Below are 19,351 nucleotides of genomic sequence, written 5' to 3' on the forward strand. Positions count from 1 at the left end.
CAGACAGCGAGCCGTGGCGGGGCTGACACCTACGTGAAGGTGGGGGGATGGCCTCCACGCTGGAGGCCCACAGCTGCCTGTGTGACACGCTGTGGTTGGTATTTCTGCAAGCCCACCCTTCATACTTTTTCTTTGTAAAAATATTTTTTTAACCTATATTACATGCGATGTTTAGATCGGTCCAACCGGACGTACGTTATAAATATCCTTTCCTTGTCATTGTTTTTATTCTTTCTTTCTCTTAGCGTTTTAGCCAACATTGGTGTAACCTCCTTTAGTGAGGTTTCTTTACAAATTTCCTTGCAAAAACCACGCTCGGCTGTTTAGATAGCTACACGCAACGGGGAGCGCTCTCAAAGCACTGCGGGGCGGCACGTACAGGATGCCAAGTTCTGTGCAGCTTCCGAAACCCGTGGGAATTTACCTTTCCAAGCTTATTTCTGAGCATCTAAGCTTGTTTGCTCAGTTCTTTATCGTTTTCTCTTTTTTCATCAGAAAGATTAAGCCGGGTCACTGAAAAATAAATAGTCTGACCCACAGGATAAAACCAACCCTTTAGAGAAACCCTTTTAATAGAAAAAAAAAAAGTGTTTTCTCTCTGGAGGGCAAGGGCTGGTATCTCATAAATACAGATAACGTTGCGTGGAGGATGATAGTGAATTGCTATATATATATAAATTAATTTTCATATCGGCTAGTCCTTAGTTCATGTTTGATCTTATGTCCAGCATGCAAACTGTACAATGCTCCTCTAAGTACCTTAATATTCCATAGGTAACTTAAACATTCCTCCTCCCACCTCTGTTCCTGTCTTTTTATTGTTGTTGTTTGAGCTTGGGACTTCTCAGGCTCACTCCCCAGCGTTCTTTATTTTTTCTTTAAATTGGTAAAACTGGGCTTTGATTGCAACTCTCGATAGCCACTGCCCACACCGAGGTGCTTGCTTCCCGTGAAGGCATGAGGAGGAGTTTGCTTGGGCCAGGGAGCGAAACGCTCTTCAGCTGGGGATGGCATTAAATCCCTCCGGTGCCGTTTAATTAACGGCATCCGCTCGCCACAGTGGGCGAGGAATTTGGTATCCCACAGTACAACACGCCGCTGCTTCACAGATTGCCTTCTGTCAGCGCTTTGTGGATTAAGCAATAACACACAACCAATATTCCAGGCCTTGTGTTAACTTGGCATCGCAATAAAAAGTAACTTGTTAGCTTTGACAGCGGCGTCTTTCTGAGGGGAGGAGGAAGAGAATTCAGTCTGCAAGCGGGACTGCCGGTTAGAAAGCCCAACAAATGCCAAGTAGAGAGCGGCAAAACCCCGATCCCTTTATTTCCAGTCTCCTTTCTCAAGGTTTGAGGTCCAGTTAAAGCTGAATCTAGAGCCAGATTTTCCCTAATGGGGGGTTTGTGGCACCAAACGCCCCGGTGATGCGTTTCCCGAACCTGCCCCCCCACCCCCCGCTCCGGTTTTACCTCTCTCCAGCACTATTTATCCTGTTAGTGCATTAGGAGGGCGAAGCAGATATTCATCAGCGTCTTGATGCACTATAACCCTGTTAAAATGGATTTTGAGGGGGCTGGCTGATGTGTGCATTAGAGAACCAGAGCACCCAGATGAAAACCATTTGGGAAACATCGTCCTGAGTCGCATAAATCATGGAGAAGAGGGGGAGGCTTGAGCCGCGGGGATGATTTACAAGGTTGAGACAAAGAGTGGGCAGATTGGTTAAGAACTAGCGGGCTTTTTTGCTCATGTCCCTCACCAACGTCCCCTGGGTGTCTGGCAGCAGGGCGCTGAATGCACCCAGGGCATCGTCCCCCGGTCCAGCCCTTGGCCGAGCCCTGTGCGGGTCAGCAGGTCCCGCTGCTCGAGGACGGGCGGCTGGCTGGTCCTCGGGGGTGCCCCCAGCCGACAGAGCATTTCCCAGCAAGATGCGACTCGCCGGACGTGGGGGTACCCCTGATGCCAGCAGGAGTTAGGGGATCTCGTTTAATGTGTTAGGTGGGGACGGGTACAGGGAGGTAGGGAGGGGAAGGTATTGTTTCAGCTATAAAGAAATAAAGCTAGAAGGAAGGAAAAATAAAAAGGCTAAATGTGCCGGACTTCTGGCAGCACGTGGTCCTACCTTTCAAGAGACCTTCATGGTCCATGTGGATAGACCAGGTGAAAAGGAGAAGAAAGAGTGGGAATAAAACAGAGAGAAGCAGAAAGAGCCTGATCAGAGAGAGATATGGTGAGGTCTGCATTTACAGGGGCAGTGCTAAAAACCAAACAGAAACGTCTCTGCATTCCTCATGGAGCTAACGGCCTCGTTATACCAAATGGCGCCAGCATAATTGTTCAGAGCTGGATGAGCCTCGTTGGCTTCCCCAAGCAAGCTGACACGGAGCACAGTGGGTGGCAGGTGGGACGCGGGCTGTTTGCCATCGGGCTGTTGATGGCTGAAGTCCGTTAGCGAGTGGCCGCGGGGAGCGGCGGGCGCTGCCGGGGACCGACATGCAGGACAAGGGCCAAGGGAATGGGTCGCTCGGTTTCCCCTCCAGCCTTCTGCTGGGTTCCCATGATAGTCATGCACCGGTGCTGTGTTATCTTGTGACAAGCCTATCCCTCCCCAGGCTGCTTCGCCAGACCTCTCCTCCCCTTGCCGGGCTCGGAGGACGGCTCTGTGTCCTCCTGACTTGACGTCTGCTGAGATGCTCCATTCGGGGCAAGCTGGCACTGCCTGCAGTGTGCGACCTGTGCCACAGGACACCATCCTGAACCTGAACTGGAGCCCAGAAACTAAAACCTCTCAACTTTCCCTTCCCAGCGGCCAGGCTTTCCAGCCAACTCCCCCACGTGCAGCTTGAACATTTGGTATAATGAGGCACAGTCACTGGCACAGAACATTGTCCAAGGATAATGGTCTCCTGCTTTGAAAATAAGCTTCTCAGCTTAGCCTCTGCTCAGGAAAACCATTATTCTGTTAGTGGAACAGAAAGATGTGACAGTATCTCTTAATTATAGGCTGCAGAGATTTGAAAGTTGCATGCACAGGGCATTAAGGACGTGAGATATGATGAGAGCATATCAGACATGCTATGTGGAGGTGGGGAGGGAACCAATGAAGAACTCACGTCAGCTCAGTTCCTATCCTTGCTTGAAATACTAACTGCTACCCTCCTTGAGCCTAACATCACCATCATTTTGAATCTTAATCAGCCAACAGCATTTGATATCAATCCTTCAGGTTTGCCTTCCTTTCTGCCTCCTTGAGGGAAGCCTCCCATTACTTTTCCCAGGAAACCTGTTGTTCCTGGGAAGGAGGGGACAAAGTTTATGGGTTATTGGGGGTGTGTGGTGGTGTTTGACTGTGTTTTTTTTCCCTAGCTAGTCCATGGGACAGTGTGATTGAAAATGTGGGAGCATCTTGGAGCTTGGTTGTTGCCCTTACCTCTGCCTTTGTCTTGCAAACTTTTGGGAATGGGGCTGTCAATAAAAGTTGGAGCTTCAGCTCAGCAGAAGCTGCTGAGTGGTAGGATGAAGGATTCACCCCATTCCTTCCTGTTGCCTGGAAGGCAAGGCCCCTTGGATGGTGCCTGGGCAGTAAATGCAGCATCGTGGACTGTCGCGATGCCGCCAGCCATGCCAAGAGCTTGGCTTTCCTCCCGTGCAAGGCGAGGGGTCCCTGGCAATGCGATTGCCGTGGGAGTGATGGGGGCGAGGAGGTCTTGACTGCAGCCACCTCAGTGGACCCTTGAGAAGCAGATCTCTGAAATCGGTGCGTACTGCCAGAAGCTCGGCTGCGGAGACCTTGGCTGAGACCCTGGGGAGGGTTGTGTGGGGGTGATGAGGTGTTTCAGGCTTGCTGCATGGTATTCGTGCCTTCCTACAAATTTGGGAACCAAGGGGATCTCTATCATAACTCAGAGCATTAAGGGGATTTGTTTTGGTCAAAGTATGGACACCAGCTCTGTAGTGTGTGTTTATGGCTACTGGAACAGAGTTCCCCTGCTACTAACAATACAAATGTGATCGTTTTGAGGGCTGCAGTTGTCCTACTTCCACTTACCTACTGTGTGCAGGCAGATATATTCATCTTGCTTCCTCTAAAGTCCTTGGCAGAACACGTGTCTTGTTACATCCCTTACTGAATCTTAAATAAATTCTTCCTCTCCTTGCTACCTCAATTTGTAACGGTAGGAGCACCGGTAATGACACGGGGTTTAATTAACCCTCGTTTTGAAGTTAGGAGGAAAAATTCCTGCCAGCCTAATTGGGCTTTGGGTCCGGCTCAGATGGAAAGGTGCATTTTAATTCATTAAAGAAAAGCAAAGCCCGCTGCAGGCACTCAAAGGGCAAGCTGGACGTGTCGTAAATAATCCCCATCATCTACCGAGGGCGGGCAGTCCAGCGAGACCGGATGCGATGAGCTGCTCCTGAAATACCCTGGGAGTTTTCCTGGGGTAAAAATGGGTGCTGCTGCTCCTCAAAGGATGAGGGATCCCGTTTTTCCTGAGAGCAGCGGAGCAGAGGTGGGAGCAGATTTAGCAGCACTGCTGCCAGGCTGTGCTGCAGCCCTCGGGGGTGTTTCTGTAGGGTTTGCCTGGGGACTTCACAGAAAAGCCTTGACTGGAATGCAGGGAGACCCCCAAATCAGGCTCTTGCATGCTTTCAGGGCTGATCCAAACATGAGTTTGGGCCTTTCTTCTCCCCTGGCTACTCCCTTATGGGTAGGAGAGAGGCTGAGCTATAGGGCGATACACCTAAAATACCCTCAGGCTGCTTCAGAGTTTAATTTTTTTTTTTTTTTTGGATGTGTTAGCAGTGTCGTTAAGGTTGATCTGCACCTGGTGAGAGCTGTGTCCCAGGTAGCTGATGCCAGAATCCCAGCTCTCTGCCTGCACCGATCCCAGGCTGAGCCAGGAAAAGGAGGAGACCTTAGCAGCATCCTCACAGCCTGCTTACTCTTCCAGGGCTTTAGGCAGGAAAATATTGCCTTTGGTCAAGGACTTGCAGAGGGAAGGAGGCAGGAGGAGGAAGGTGGGAGAAATAATTTGGGAGGCTGTGTGGCACCGCGGCGACGTGGAGGGGTGGAGCGGTGAGGTCTGTGATGGCTGGGAGCGGGGCTGATGGGGAGACGTGGTCGCATGCCAGCGGGAGCATACCTGTAGTCGAAGGACCCGTCCTCTACGTTCTTGTCTTCGGGATTGAGATGCTCGTCTTTATTGTCTCGTACTGTAAACAAGCAAATCCCCAACATTCAGGCTAAAAAGCAGTACAGAAGATTAAAAAAAAAAAAAAGAAAAATACCCTGCACCTGGCAGGGCTTGCGAAGGGTGCTGCTGCAGTGGCACCAGGGCACGGGTGCTCCAGACAGCGAGAGAGGATGTATTAATTGGTGAATTTTCTTAAGCCTTTTCTTTGCTTTGCAAAAATTTAATGAGATTTTTTTTGCCTGAAAAGATCTCTTTCTAGATGAGGAGAAGCAGATTTGTAGAGGAGAGGTTGGGTCATGCGTAGCCGGAGCGTCCAGCTCCGCAGCGCAGAGCCCTCACCTGACCTTTAATTAACTGAAATGCTTCCCACTCATAATCGTGTTCCCTCTACAGAGAAAGAGAAGCCCGTGTAATCACAAGCATCTCTCTGAGCAGTAACAATTTGATTAGCCTCCAGAAGCCTGGAGATGTTTAAACCATGAGCACAAGCGATCGCCGTGCAATGCTCCTACCTGGATACTTCCCGCCTCTGCTCCTCTTAATGAAGCAGACGATCAACAGAATGAGGACCAGGAGAGCGATGGCACACATCAGCCCGATGAACCAGCCCTGCGTCGCGATGTCCACCTGGTTCTTGGTATAAGCTGGGAGGAAAATTGAAAGGAAAAAAAAAAAAAAGCTGTAAGGGACAGACTGGAACCACAGAGGGAAAGAGATGAATAGTAAGAGTCAGTCCTCAGTTTAGAAATTATCTTTAGCGCTGCACTTGTGTGTCTATATGTGTATTGACCGGCTTATCTGAGACTGTAGCACTGGGATCTGTGGCTTTTAAAAATTATTATTATTATTATTTTTTTTTTTCCTTCCTCTGTGGTGGTCAACTCAACATTTTAGCAGGAGCTACAGCAAAGAGTCACAACAGAAAGCAAAACCTAGCAGAGACCGGTGAGAAAGGTGTGTTGCAAATAATGGCAAAAGAAGCTGGGTAACAGATTTGATCTTTCATTTACTGTCTGAAAAATGCTCTGGAAGCGAGAAGGTCCGCAAAAAACATGCCCGAGCGGATCCGGTATGGAATATTGATATGATTGGTACCAGGCAAGGAGATGCCTTGTTCTCCAGACAACGCTCCGGCTCCTGACTGCCACGTCCTCCCTCACGTACTCTGACTTCTTATTTTGCAGCTCCCGTGCCCGGTCAGACAGACAAATCCATGTCCTATAAATAGCAACCAGCTGCCATTTTCTGGCTCTCATTGACATGCGCTTCGTATTCAGCAAGACAGAGCAGAGGAGAAAATAACCTTCAGCGCAGCAGCGGGGCTAAATTTAACCAGGCTGCGGTGCAAACGGAGATAGGTGTTCCCGGCAGGAGCACGGGAGAGCTGAGCTGGATGGGACTGAATTGGGATTGAGCGGGGGTTTGCCTGGAGTGGGCAGGACGGTGCGGCGAGCATCTTTTGTGGTGCTCGTGACAAAAACCGAGACAGTGCTTACGAAGAAAGCCTAAAAGATAGACCCCTGTTAATGTATTCTGCATGAAAGGCTGTTGTAAGAGAAAACAACTTGAAAAATGAGTTGAATTGGCAAACTTTCTGAACCCATGCTGTTTTAGGACTGTAGGCGCGTACTTATTCCGTCAAAATTGCACCCAAAAGAAGAGGTGCTTTCCTTAGGATGAAATCTAAGCCGCGTTGCCAGTCGGTAATAGCGGCTGAATCATGAGAAGGAAATTCACAGATAAAAGAGGAGAATTACAAGAAAGAGTACCGTTTGCTAAAGAAATGATCATAGAATCCTAGAATCTTAAGGTTGGAAGAGACCTCCAAGATGATCAAGTCCAACCTAACGATGTCGGACCCTGAACGCTCAGTGTTGGTGAGCAGCTCCGAGCTCCCGGGGAAGCTGAGGAGAAGCAGCTGCCTACCGGTGCCTTGGCTCCTTTTGCTGCTCTTCCCTCTAATGCCGCCACGCTTAATATTTACCGTTAGCACAACCTGAGCTTACGCGGTCCTTGAGGATGCATTTTTTTTTACAACGGAGAGAATGAGATTATAACGGAGCGGAGCTGAGAACCGGATTCAATTAGCTGAGTGCTTGGGGAGGAAGGGGGAAGAAAGCTTTACTGGAAAGCTTTGAAATGGAAAAAGATTGTGTTAGCGGGCCTGCTGGGATGGGAGTTGTACTGAAGCCAACACCAAGGGAGAAATAAGAGGGTCTTCAAAGTACAAAACGCCAGAGCAGCCCAAGAGGTGGGGTTTGCGCCACCACACAGACGTGGGCTGGGTTTTGCAGGAAGGGAGGATTTGGAGGACAAAGTCACCAGGGGATCTTGCAGTAGGATCGTGACACCGCCTATCGCCAAGGTGGAGGGATAATTGCCATCCTTCCCAAAAAAGCAACGTGTGACGACAAAATTATAGTCACAGCAGTCTTGTACGTAGAGTAAACGAGTGACTGTCATTGCGGCTTTCGGAAAGAGAGGATTAAGTACATGGCTGTCAGAGAGGATGTTTTGATTTGCTTTAATGTAAGGCCAGCGTCGGGGGGAAATAGTGGGAAGCAGCTGTGTAATTGAACAGGTATTGATTTGAAATGCAACTGCAGCGACTTCTTTAAAAAATTAATTATAATCTTGTGGCAGAAAACATGTTACCTACTAGTCATAGTGTATATGCCAGTTTTTTTTTTCTTAACTTAGAAGGTATCTTTGCTTTAAGCTATGTTTGTAGTTTGGAAGTGCCCTGTACTGCTGGGAGGAGCTCTGTTGGGTTAACGAGCTGTCAGTTAATCAGCAGCAAAGCGGGAGGGCAGTGTCCTGCAGCCACAGTGCAGGTGGGCTACGTCTTACTTATCTCCCCTCAAACTGAGGAAACCTTTAGCAATGGCTATTTGCAAAGCATTAAAAAACAAAACCCACAAAAAAAAAAAAAAAAGAGAACAGTGCTTTTTTTCTTTTGTCAAAAGCATTCCTGATGGCATATGACTGTCAGTGGGGGCCGGACGCTCGTGTCAGCAGTATCCAGCTGGTGAAGAAATGGATCTGCGGCGTTTATGCACGCGGGGACGGGGAGAGCTCTGTGTATCCCGCGGTGACAGGGCTCAGGTCACCCATCAGCCTCTGTCACAGGGACAAAGGTGACCCCGTCCTTCAGTCTCGACGATGCTATCAGTAGGAACCCCTCAATTGCAGAAAATAGATATCCTGAGGCTGCCAGCATCAATTGGCCAAGGATAGAGCTTTTTTTTTTTTTTCCCCCCACCTCTTTCTAAGGATTCCCTGCCCCTTGGGGTCCATTGTGTGAGGAGGCTGTCCCCTCTCCCCCACATCCCATGGTGTGTGAACAGCAGGCGAGAAAAGGAAAAGAGACGGGTCCGGATCGGGAAAAGGCTCCGCAGACGCATGGTGTGGTGTGGGTGGTGGTGATGTCCGGGGCAGGGGAGGGTCTGGGAGCAGAAACAAATCCGAGGATACATTGCAGCTGGAGCTGATCTGGAGAAAGTCAGAGTTGAAAAATCAGCTCTGTTATTGTCTGGGGTCAGAATCAGCCCCTGCAATGTCAGAACAGGCTCAGAGCCCAGGAACTTGACATCTGCAGACAGTTTGCGTGTCTGCGAGCCGAGCCCTGCCAAAGCAAAGCTGTGAAACCTCCCGAGGCAGGGCGGCCACGCCGCACGGCATGTCAGTGGTGGAACGATGGGGGGAAAACCTCGTGAAAGTAAATCCTGCTTGAAAACAAGGCTCTCTGCAAAGCCTAGCGTGTTCTGGGGCTGCTGTGCCGTGGATTTGGCCAGGTCACAGGGGGATGGAGCAGCCTGAGGAGGCTCGTCGGACCTCAGCGCGGGGCAGAGCCGAGGTCAGCACGCGCTGGCTATTTCGCAGTGATGGGCAGCGTTCGGCACGCAGGAACCCAGCAGCTGCCGTCTGTCCCTGTGTCAGGGGGGATGTCTCCCATCTTAGTACGTCGGAGAATTACTCAGTGCCATTCGACTTGCTGAATTTTTGGGCACTGAATAAGATGTGCGTGGGGGTGTGGAGAGAGCTGCTGCTCCACTGCAGCGTTCCCGTGCTGTGAATTACATTTTCCTTTTGCACTTCTCAAAGAGTTTGGTAAGCGCTTGAGCCTTCCATTACACGGCTGGATCTGAGCAAAATAATTTCAGTTCTTAGAAAATCACAGCCTCTACCCACTACATCTGTCAGTGCGGGCTTCTCCGGTGTTGCTCGCTCCTTGTTTTCCCGGCTAAGAGTTTAGACCCGTGCTTTGACAGGTGTTGTGCGCAGATTCCTACGGTAAAACCCCCGGGCGAATACAAAGGCAAGGTGCGGCTGTTTTCATTTCCTGGAACTCATCAAGTGTGAACAGTGAAGTTTTATAAATGCATAGAGCCTGTTTCGACGCCTGCGGAAGGCAATACGGATATTTCTCTGGCATTGGGTGGGCAGTGCGGGAAGCCCGTAATTAGAAAGCTGTAAAAATCACTCAGGTGCTAAGCCTGGAAAATTGCTTGTGCAATTAAATGCGAAGTTGCCAGAGGAAACGTACCTGGAGGCTGGAAAGCCCTAGGCTGATGCCACATGGACTCTGGCTGAGGGCTTCAGCAAAGGCTGCGTTCCCCCTCCTGGTCCTGCCCCTCGCCTGCACCCCGTCACCAGCATCTCCCCGCCTGCCCCTCCGCCATAACCTGGGGCCGGACGCGCGCACGCTCTCCGGGGCCAAAGCAACCATCACCACGAGCAGCAACGCGCGTGTGGGAGCGCGAACGCGCAGTGGCGGGGCTTCATGACAGCGCTCATGACAAACATGAGCCTTGTCTCCACGCTCCTGAAGGACCCTTTCCTCCAAAGGGGTCCCTGTCCCCTCCTGGGGCTCTCCTCCTCCGTGCAATGGAGAGCAACCTCCCGGTGATGCTGGGGGTGGCTCTTGAACAGGGGCAGAGATGAGGGGGCTGCCGGGGGTGGGTGGATGGGGGTCGTTCCATGCAGTCATGGTCGAACCGCCTCCCACCACCACGCGAATGACGGCGGCGGTGATGGATGTGACATGCCTCGCAAACGCACCCCGCGGCGGGGCTGAAGCCCGTCTCACCTGAGCTGGTGGTAAAGGTTATGTACGAGTGTTCGCTGGGGCTAGACCATATGGGGAACACCCACAGCTTGTACATCATTCCCGGCGTCAGATTCGCCAGCTGCACAGAGGAAGGGGTCTGAGCTTTAACAGGGATAGATTTCTCTGTCTTGTTACCTGAGAAACAGAAACCGCACATCAAACCCAGCCGCGGGAGGCTCGGCGAGATTACCGTGTTGACACTGCAGGCAACGCGTTACGCTCTCCCTAGCCGCTGAGCAGAAATAATACAGCGTGATGGTCAAGGAGCTATTAACGGCTTCACGATTGTTACTCGCTGAGAATAGAAGAAAATCAGTGATGCAGGAATGCGGTACGGGTTTTGCTGCATCCCTGCTTGCCGTACTGGAAAAAACACCGGTAGCTATTCGGATCTCTCCCTGCTTTTAAGACTTGATAGGTCCTTTATCTGCCCAGCCTCACATCTGGATATTGGGGTATTTACTGCCAAAGGTCTGGAATTTGCCTGGTCCCGCTCAGCTGGGCTTTACAGGACTCAGTAAAGGAGCCGATTCTTGTGCTTTTGGGGAGCGTTAGCCGCGCGCCAGTTTTGCTGGTGGGTTGAGGAGGCTTGGAATGAGCTGGGCGTTGCATTAAAGGTGCTGCCAGACAGCTTGCCCCAGCTGGCAGGCTGCTGATTTTAGGGGCGAGGGAGGTCTAGCCCTTCAGCCCAGGGAGGGGTGCTGACTGCTCCCAGGCTCTATCCAGGGATCGCCTGTTCTTTGCTGGGAATCGTTTGCTGATGAGCTTAATGCTGAGCATCAGACCACAAATTCTAAGAAAGCCTGCAGTGGGGCTGTGGTTGATGGCTCTGGAGGTGCGCACCTCCCAGTTCAGCCGTGCTGTGGGGAAGGATAAATGTGAATTTGAGGCCAAAAGCATGCTGCTTGCTTCCAATGCTACCATAAAAGAAGGAGATGCATGGTTATTTGGGAAGGGCTGAAATCTCTGAGATTTCCCCCCTGTCAGCCAGGTCCTGATGAGGGTACCCCACGGCATGAGCGGGGGCTCTGGAAGGGCATCACCTGCGCTCTGTGCTTCCCGGTGACCGGGAGAAAAATAGGGTTGGTAGTGGGTGGTTTGGGAGCTGGGATACTTGGCTTGGAAAGCTGATGGGTATCCTGAATTACGGAAACCAGTTAAAAAGGGGAAGGCTGAGCACAGCACAGCCTGCGCTGCCTAAAGAAGCCCTGCAAGCTGCCGAGCGAGACCAGGCACTGGCTGCGCGTGAGAAATTGTTTCAAGGAGAAAGCAAGGTCATCTCTTAAGCAGTGTTGTCAATGACCAAAAGCAGTCATTGATTCTGCCTAGTTGGTTTATTTTAAATGCCGATCTAAGACCGGCATCCCACACAATGTGAGGGCTGAAATGGCTGGGAAATAAAGTCAGAGATAAGCAGTAATCACCACTGCCTATCTATTTAAAAAAAACAAACCACCAACCAACAACATGTAAACATCTTTTCTAAACAAGTACTAAAACCAGAGATACTGGCTTTGAGTTTCCAGACTAAGTACATAGCCTTACAATTTTAATCGACAACGATATCTGATATAACAGGAGGTTTGGGATCACAGATGATTCTGCCAACTCCAGGTTCAAGAAGCCCATCTTCAAAGCCATTTAAAACTGGTCGCCAATTTATGTTTTCCCTCAAAGTTTTATCTCCTTTTATATACGTATATTTTTTTAAAATTTTTTTTTAAGGCTCTTTACATTGTGGCCACATACAGCCCAGCTCAATGGACGGTTCACAACTGAACAGCCTTGCTCATCTCTGTGTCATAAACATCTCGCGGCAGTCGGTGCAAGGAGGGGGAATCATTTTTGATGAGGATTAGCTCTGGTGCACTCTAAAAAGCCGTGCTCATGCCCTGCCTTCTCCTCTCCCATCCTCCATGTGGCTGCAGAAGCATCATTCCACACACAGTAATTAAGACCGAGTAACGGGTTGTAACCACGGGAGCTGGCAGGATCTCTAATGGCATCACCACCCTGTAGAGTCCCCACGCGATCTGATGCTTACTGGTGATATACTTAACCACAAAGTCAGTTCCTGCCGAGTAATTGTGGCTCCAGGTGATGTTTGCCCAGTTACTATTAGCCATAGCTCTTATGTCCCATATGGACGATCCATTGGTGGCTGGTGGACAGGTTAGAACAGGAATTAGTATTTTGGATTATACGCGAATGAGACCTCATCTAGCATCTGCTGTTGGTAAAATCTGACAAAATCATTCCTGAATTTAACGCTTTGATCTTAACCTATGAGCGTGCCTGAAGACGTATTTGTTCCTTTCAAGATCCTTAACTTTGAACTTTTGGGGGAAGTTCGGTAGCAGAAGCTCACTGCGTTCCTGGTGTTTAAGTCCAAGTGCACTCAGCTTATCTTTGGAGTCTGAAGACTTCTGTGGCACATCCCTGAGGATTTCAGCAGGGAAATCTCCTGGCTAAACTCGTGCCCAAAGGGACGCGGGAGACGCGTGCATGAGTGCACACGGACTGACTGCCACAACCGAGAAGGAGAGACTGGGTGAGAATATTGTGTGTTACTGGGTCTAGAGACAGCCAGTGGGGCAATGAAGTCACTCGTTTCTGATTTTGAAGTTAAGGATTGTCGACGTTGCTTTGGAGAGCGGATGAACTTCATTTCTGGTGCAGTAGAGCTAACCCACTAGTTTAGCATGGCGTCAGATAAATTACACCTTGGTTTTATTACGATGATGGTTATTATTATTATTTACTTCACGGTGTAGCTCAGGTTTTGGTTTGACAAGCTACAGATGAATAACTGCAATCCCTGGGATGAGGCCAGCTACGCGACTTTTGGGACATCGCAAGGCCCTATCGCTGCGGGGTCAGGGACGTGACCTAGAATCCCTCTTAAAATCACAACCTGGCTGCTGCGGTTGCCCTGTCTGCCCGCATTACGGCTCAGCCTCTTCCCCCGTGTCCCCGGGGTGGCTCGGGCCACGCGCGATTCCTCTTCCAGCTCCCGTCCCCTCTCCCTGCTCTGTGGCAGCGCGTGCCTGGCCGCTTAATTGCCTGCTTCCAATTAGCGACGTTTTCCCACGTAGTCACTCAACGGTGACTGCGTTGTGGTAGCAACCTTGCTTCGTTACCGAGACCTCGTATACAGCGATGGAGCTGCGTCTATATTTCTCGCACCGGTTTTTAAGCTGATTTTGTTTTGGCAGCGCAGCTCCCCGCGTGCGCTCCCTCGATTTGCCGTTAGCAGCTCTGCGCGGCGCAGGGCAAATTCCCCTTTCTCGAGTCAGGTCTGCATCTTTATCGCAATCCTGTTTTCCTGGGGAGTGTCGGGTCGGGGCTGGTCCTCGCAGCCTATGGTTTTGGTGGGTTTTTTTAATCTATCCTGAATTAATCTTATGCGAGAATATAAAGAAAGATTTATGAACCGCTTTAATCAAATTCCTTAAGTTAAATGGGCATCAACTTTTATTTCATTACTATTATCTCCTTTCCCTCTTTATGGTGCGTTAGCAAGGATCTCTGTAGCTTTTGCCCTTGCATTTTTGAGTGCATCCTACCTAGCTAGGTGACTGAATTCTTTTGATTGCATTCCCTTTTGCTACTGGTTTGATTTATTTTTTTTACCAACCTGAATAGAACTACCCATAATTATTTATTAACTGTAGGTAGCATTATAGCAGCGTTTTGAGAACAAGGCTCAGCGAGATACATCCCTCTATATTTACCAGTAAAACTCATACAATAGAGAATATGCCTCCACCACAGCAGAGATTGATCACCTCATTCTTGTCTGATTGCTGGAGAAGTTTCTCCTGACCTGATAAATACCTGGCACACCCCTGCCTCTTGCGCCTTAAACGCTTCCCCCTGCCCCCGTGGGCGATGGCTGGGTTGCATCGCAAAGAGCAGCAGCGCAAACCGAAAGACTCCTATAAGCGATGACAGGTCTCCCAGCTAACAGCTGATGTGCTAAATTTGAAGTGACGTCTTCTAGAATAGTAACAGAACCCCTTTTTAGTGGCAATAGGTAAAAGCTAATACTTTTGAGGGCTTTTGTAGGGTCTTCCTTCCCAAACACTGATGCTAATTCCCCACCGCGATGCCCCGGGGAGGGCTGAGTTATCCCCGAGGCTGAGACCGGGTGGGTAGCACAGGGAGCACCGGACCCCCAAATTGCCAGAAGCCACTTGTGCACCTCAATTCCTGAGCCCACGCCACCTCTCTGTCTCCTTGCAAAGCCATTCCCAAAGTGTGGGATGTCTTAAATGCCGCCCGTGCCCGTTATTAACCCTTGCTCTGAGCAAGAAGGGGTAGGGTTAGAAGGGTTAGAGGAAAAGGAAAGCGCAGTACCCAACTCCTGCTTTGTCGTGGCTGCCGGAGCCCTCTCTGTCGCTGCTGTGGCGCTTGCGACGGTGGCGGCTGTGGTGGTGGTGGTGGTGGTAGTAGTTGTGGTGGTGGTGGTAGTAGTTGTGTCGGTGGTGGTGGTGATGGTAGTTGTGTCGGTAGTAGTGGTAGTTGTGTCGGTGGTGGTGGTAGTTGGGGTTGTTGTAGTACTGGTTAGGCCAATGGTAGTTGGAGGCAACCCAGTTGCGGCTGGGAGAGGGAAACACTGGCTTTTTAGACGTGGCGATGTCTCCTCGGGGCCCGCGCTCGCCGTCCCCGAGGGCTGGAGGCGCAGGCACGCGGGGGGAAGCAGAGCGGTACGGCGCAGAGGCGGGGGGACCGGGGAAGGGAGGTGGGAAACACGAGGCTGAACTGTGAAACACGATGGCCAACGCGCCCGGCTGAGGGTCGGGGAGGGATGCTGGGGGCAAAGAGGGGCAGCAAGCGGGGGGCTTCCCCCGGCAAGCTGCTCCTGCGCACCCATGGCCCGCGCCCATGCTTTGACCCCTTTCCCAGGGCCGAACGACCTGCTTCTCTTTTGCCTTTGCTCTGCCACCGGTGCCCCTCGCCACCCTGGGCTTACATCGCACGGAGGGGCGCGGGCGGAGGAAAGCGGGGGGGGCTGCACGGGGCAGGCTGTCCTCGCCCCATCGTCCCCCCGCGCAGAACTGCGCTGAGGGCGTTCGGGGCTCCCTGAAATAGCTGGTTGGTGAGCGACGGATGGTACTTCACCATCGCTGCCCACCCCCAATTAACATTTAAATTAGGACAAAGGGGTTGGCGCACCCCCAAGCTGCCTGAATGGGAAGTCCAGGCAATTTGTTTTCTCGTTCGCCCCTCTCCACGTCCCCCCTGTGCTGTATAAAGGGGTAAGGGCGCGCTTTACGCACGCACCCCGCGGTGTGGCTGGGGGTCCTGAGCAGCCCTGGCTTGGGCCCGAAATCCTGCCGGCAGAAAATGAAATGCTGCTTAAACTGCCTGAGGTACGTAAGCAGAGATTTACCTCCTGATGATTTCATTAAATGATGTTTTCTTACTCTTGTTGTAGATCAGGGGATTACAAATCCCCCTGTCAGGCAAATTAAACCGGCTATTTTAAGTATCACCCACAAACAGGGATAGCTCTAGGAAAGTACTTTAAAAGGTGACCCAGAACCAAGCCAGGGCTTTTTTCTTCACCAACTCCATCCCCAAGGAGGGCCAACCCCTAAAACCTCAGCCCTCCAGAGACCCAGAAGCAGAGAAGAGCAGTAGGTCACTCAGTCCATCTCCCTACCGACCGCGGCTGCAATAAAACCACAGTTACGGCACGTCCCGAAAACACCAGCCCGCCCCGACATCCTCTCCGCAGCGGGACCAACACAGCATCGCAGCCACCCTCATGCAGCAGCGCAGCCCCCCCCGAAATAAAGCACCCGCCTTGCGCAGCCCGTCGCCGCCCCCCGGCCAGGCGAGGGGCTGGGAGGGGAGCGGGGATGGTGGTGACAGGGAGGGGACCCGGCCTGGGTGGGACGCGGCACGGCTTTGTCCTCGGGTGTGCTCTCCGGCCTGAGCCAGCCACCGCAACGGGGGGGCTGGGGGTTTTGCTGTTCTGCATTTCTCGCACCCGGTTCCTGATGGAGGGCTTTGCTGTGACCTGAGGCTTTAACTTGGGTTGTGCAGTATTATCATAGAACCACGGAATGGTTTGAGTGGGAAGGGACCATTCAAGCCCACCCAGTCCACCCCCTCTGCCAGGAGCAGGGACATCCCCAACCGGATCAGGTTGCTCAGAGCCCCGGCCAACCTGGCCTGGAATGTTTCCAGGGATGGGGCATCCACCGCCTCTCTGGGCAGCCTGGGCCAGTGCTCCACCACTCTCATTGTAATTTTTTTTCCTTATATTTAGTCTAAATCTCCCCTCTTTTAGTTTAAAACCATTACCCCTCATCCTATCACAACAGGCTCTGCTAAAGAGTTTCTCCCCATCTTTCCTGTAGCCCCCCCTTAGGTACTGGAAGACTAACATCCATCTTTGCTGATTCTTAGCGGTTTTTTGGCAGCTTAAGAGATTAGTGGCACTAGGTTAATGTCACCAGGAACCCGATGAAGCAGCTCCTCTGCAGGTTTGCAATGCACGCCATCCGACAGCACCGCGGACACTAGCCAACGCAGTCTCAGCATTTCCCCTGTGAATCCCTGGATTCCCTTTGGGGAAAACGGGACCCAAGAAGGCACAAAGTAACTTGCTGAAAGTTGGAAACCCGTACAGCCCCCAGCTGCCAGGCCGGCCAAGCGTCCGCGTCGTGCTGCTCCGGCACAGCGCGTTCGAGGAGTGTCTGCATCACCTGCACGGGCTTGTGCAGAAAAAGGGATTCAGCCTTAATGCTCCTCTAGACCCTGGATGGGAAGAGATTATCTGGGACAAGTCAAAGCTCCGTGTACGGTATCATCCTTATGTATGACGTGCGGATCCGCACGCAGGTGAAGCTGCGGTGCCAGGACCCCTCCTCGACGCCGCGTTGACCGAAGCGATTCGGCACCGGTCTGAGCTGTGCTGCCGGGTGGGATTTGCCCCCAGCGCTCCGGTGGGAAGCCATCCCCGAGAGCAGGGCTAGCCCTTTGCAGCGGGATAACGCGGGCTCACTCCTGAGCGGGAGATTAAGGAGGGCACGTTGGCACCGGGGATAAAAAAACAGGTGAAAAAGTGGGATCGGGTGAGTTTGGAAAGTCCAGAGAGGGAAGGGTGGGGAGAGCATCTGTGGGAAGGTGGCTCTGCAGCCGGAGAGCCCGTGGCCGGATTTACTCCTGAGCTGCCCTGGGATCCAAAGCTGCAGCCCGGTTTGTATTTGAATATGAATTGTATGCGGGAGAAAAGCTCAGCTGGGAGAGTCGGGGAGAGGAGAGAGGGGGCATTTTCTAGGCTTTGAAATCCATCCCCTAATGAGAGCTGATTTCAGTCTGGGGGGAGATAAAGGCAGAGATCAGAGCGCGCCGATGTCCCCCGAAGAAACGGGCACCCCGCCGTGGGGAGCGGCCCTGCCCGGGGGTGCTGGGGGTCCCCCCCTTGCTGCCCACCGCGTCGGGGCCAATTAAAGAGGGATGGATGACTGCTCCTGGCAGCAACGGGGGGACGGGGGAGATGGAGGGGCCAGGCTGGTGTTTCCAGAACTGCTCTTTTTGAAAAAATCTAGAAATCCCACACATCCTTCTAACAAGGTGGTTGCAATACTGCATCAGGTGTCACGTTTCTGAGCTTTGCAGAGTAGCTGAATTTACTTTTTTTCCTGCATTCCCAGCATGGGGTTCACTCAAGGGCTTTGTCAAGTTTGGGTACAGGACTGAGCATCTGGCATTTGTTTGATGGGGAAAAAAAAATTCCCCAGACTCTGAAAGCAGGAGACGGTGCAGGGAAGGGGCTGCCACTTTCCCAGTTGCAGTAAGCTTGAAATCACCCCAGTCCACCCAGGAAACCCAGGGTAAGAGCCAGCAGCAGTGATTCCCATTCTCTTGCTCCCACCGTAGCCCATCTTCCTGGAAAGATCTAAAAGACCGTTCAGCTCGTTAACGGGCCCATCTCTCAAGGCAGAGATCGCTGGGTCTGTCTGAGAGATGCATTACCCTCCCAGGTAATGGAGACCGGGGGGGGCACTGGGGAGGAAATACGCTGTCATAATGGACGGGGGCTGCCGCGGTCTGGCCGTAGCAATTAACGGGTGAAGTAATGAGAGATGCTTGCAGCGGGACGGCTGTGCTCTTTGCTGCGGCTTGGCTCCTGTGGCCATGAATGGACCGGTAAAAAGCAGCCCGAACCTTACACAAAAGCTGTGTGAGACTGATATTAGAAAGAAAAAACAACCTGAGAGGAAGAATCATAAAAGCAAAAGGGGGATATTTAGAGAGGGAGCCTCTCAAGAGAGGGACTGGAGCCCTGCTCGGAGTAGCGTAGCAGTTCAGGGAGTAGTTGCATGGGTTTGGTTTTTTTGTTTTGTTTTGTTTTTTTTTTTTGCAAAATACAGGAAACAATACACATCCATACTGCTCTTTAATTATTTAAAGATGCTTTTAATGTGTTGTTAGGCTGTGGTAACAGCTTTCCCTTGGGTGTATCTACAAAATAATTAGGCTTGGAGAAATTTGATTAATGTTTCATGAATTTTGATGATTAGCCAAATAGATTTTTCAGAGATTTTTCTTTTTTTTCCTTCTCGTCCTCTCCCAGTTTTTAACAACAGAAGGAAATTGTAAAGTCTTCACCACAAAGTGTTCCGAATCTGATGATAGCTATGCGAAAATCAGGAATAGAAAGGAGCGATTGAGCAGCCTCTAAAAGAGAGGGGTCAGCAGTTCTCTCTGTTTCTAAAATGAACAATAGGATCTTTCTCCTCTGATTCCTAATTACAGAGAGACAAGAAGGCAACAGAGAAAAGTCAATGTTTTTGTCCTTAAATTCTCAGGCCAATGTTCTTTGTGGTCCTTGATGAAGGTTCTCCATAAGCACAGGTAGTACAGGATCTAGTTTTGATTTTTTTTTTTTCTCATTTATAGCATAAATCAAAGCCCTTTTAGATGTACTCTCTTTTCTCTTATCACCTCTCCCTTGGTCCAGGTCTGGCTTAGGAAAGGTAAAGCCTTTCCTAAGGGAAAGTCCCTGCACTTCACTTGGATTTCATCA

The 19,351-nt window shown here is 51.1% G+C and overlaps 1 protein-coding gene across 18 annotated transcripts in view; it reads right to left on the reverse strand.

Moving 5' to 3' along the window:
- NFASC (neurofascin) overlaps positions 1-19,351 on the reverse strand; it is a 92,161-nt gene that overhangs the window by 5,677 nt on the left and 67,133 nt on the right. For 8 of the 18 annotated variants that reach the window (XM_086765334.1, XM_086765333.1, XM_086765327.1 and 5 more), the window contains 5 exons: positions 14,665-14,907; positions 12,350-12,466; positions 10,285-10,440; positions 5,708-5,839; positions 5,145-5,214 (listed from right to left, as the gene is read on the reverse strand). In XM_086765334.1, coding sequence (XP_086621460.1) covers positions 5,145-5,214; positions 5,708-5,839; positions 10,285-10,440; positions 12,350-12,466; positions 14,665-14,907 — 718 coding nt within the window. The remainder of the gene's footprint in view (positions 1-5,144; positions 5,215-5,707; positions 5,840-10,284; positions 10,441-12,349; positions 12,467-14,664; positions 14,908-19,351) is intronic. The other 10 variants (XM_086765343.1, XM_086765341.1, XM_086765340.1 and 7 more) reach the window with 2 other exon arrangements.

The sequence above is a fragment of the Chlamydotis macqueenii genome, chromosome 23 (genome assembly GCF_036417535.1).
Source record: "Chlamydotis macqueenii isolate bChlMac1 chromosome 23, bChlMac1.mat, whole genome shotgun sequence".
NCBI classification, from domain to species: Eukaryota; Metazoa; Chordata; class Aves; order Otidiformes; family Otididae; genus Chlamydotis; species Chlamydotis macqueenii.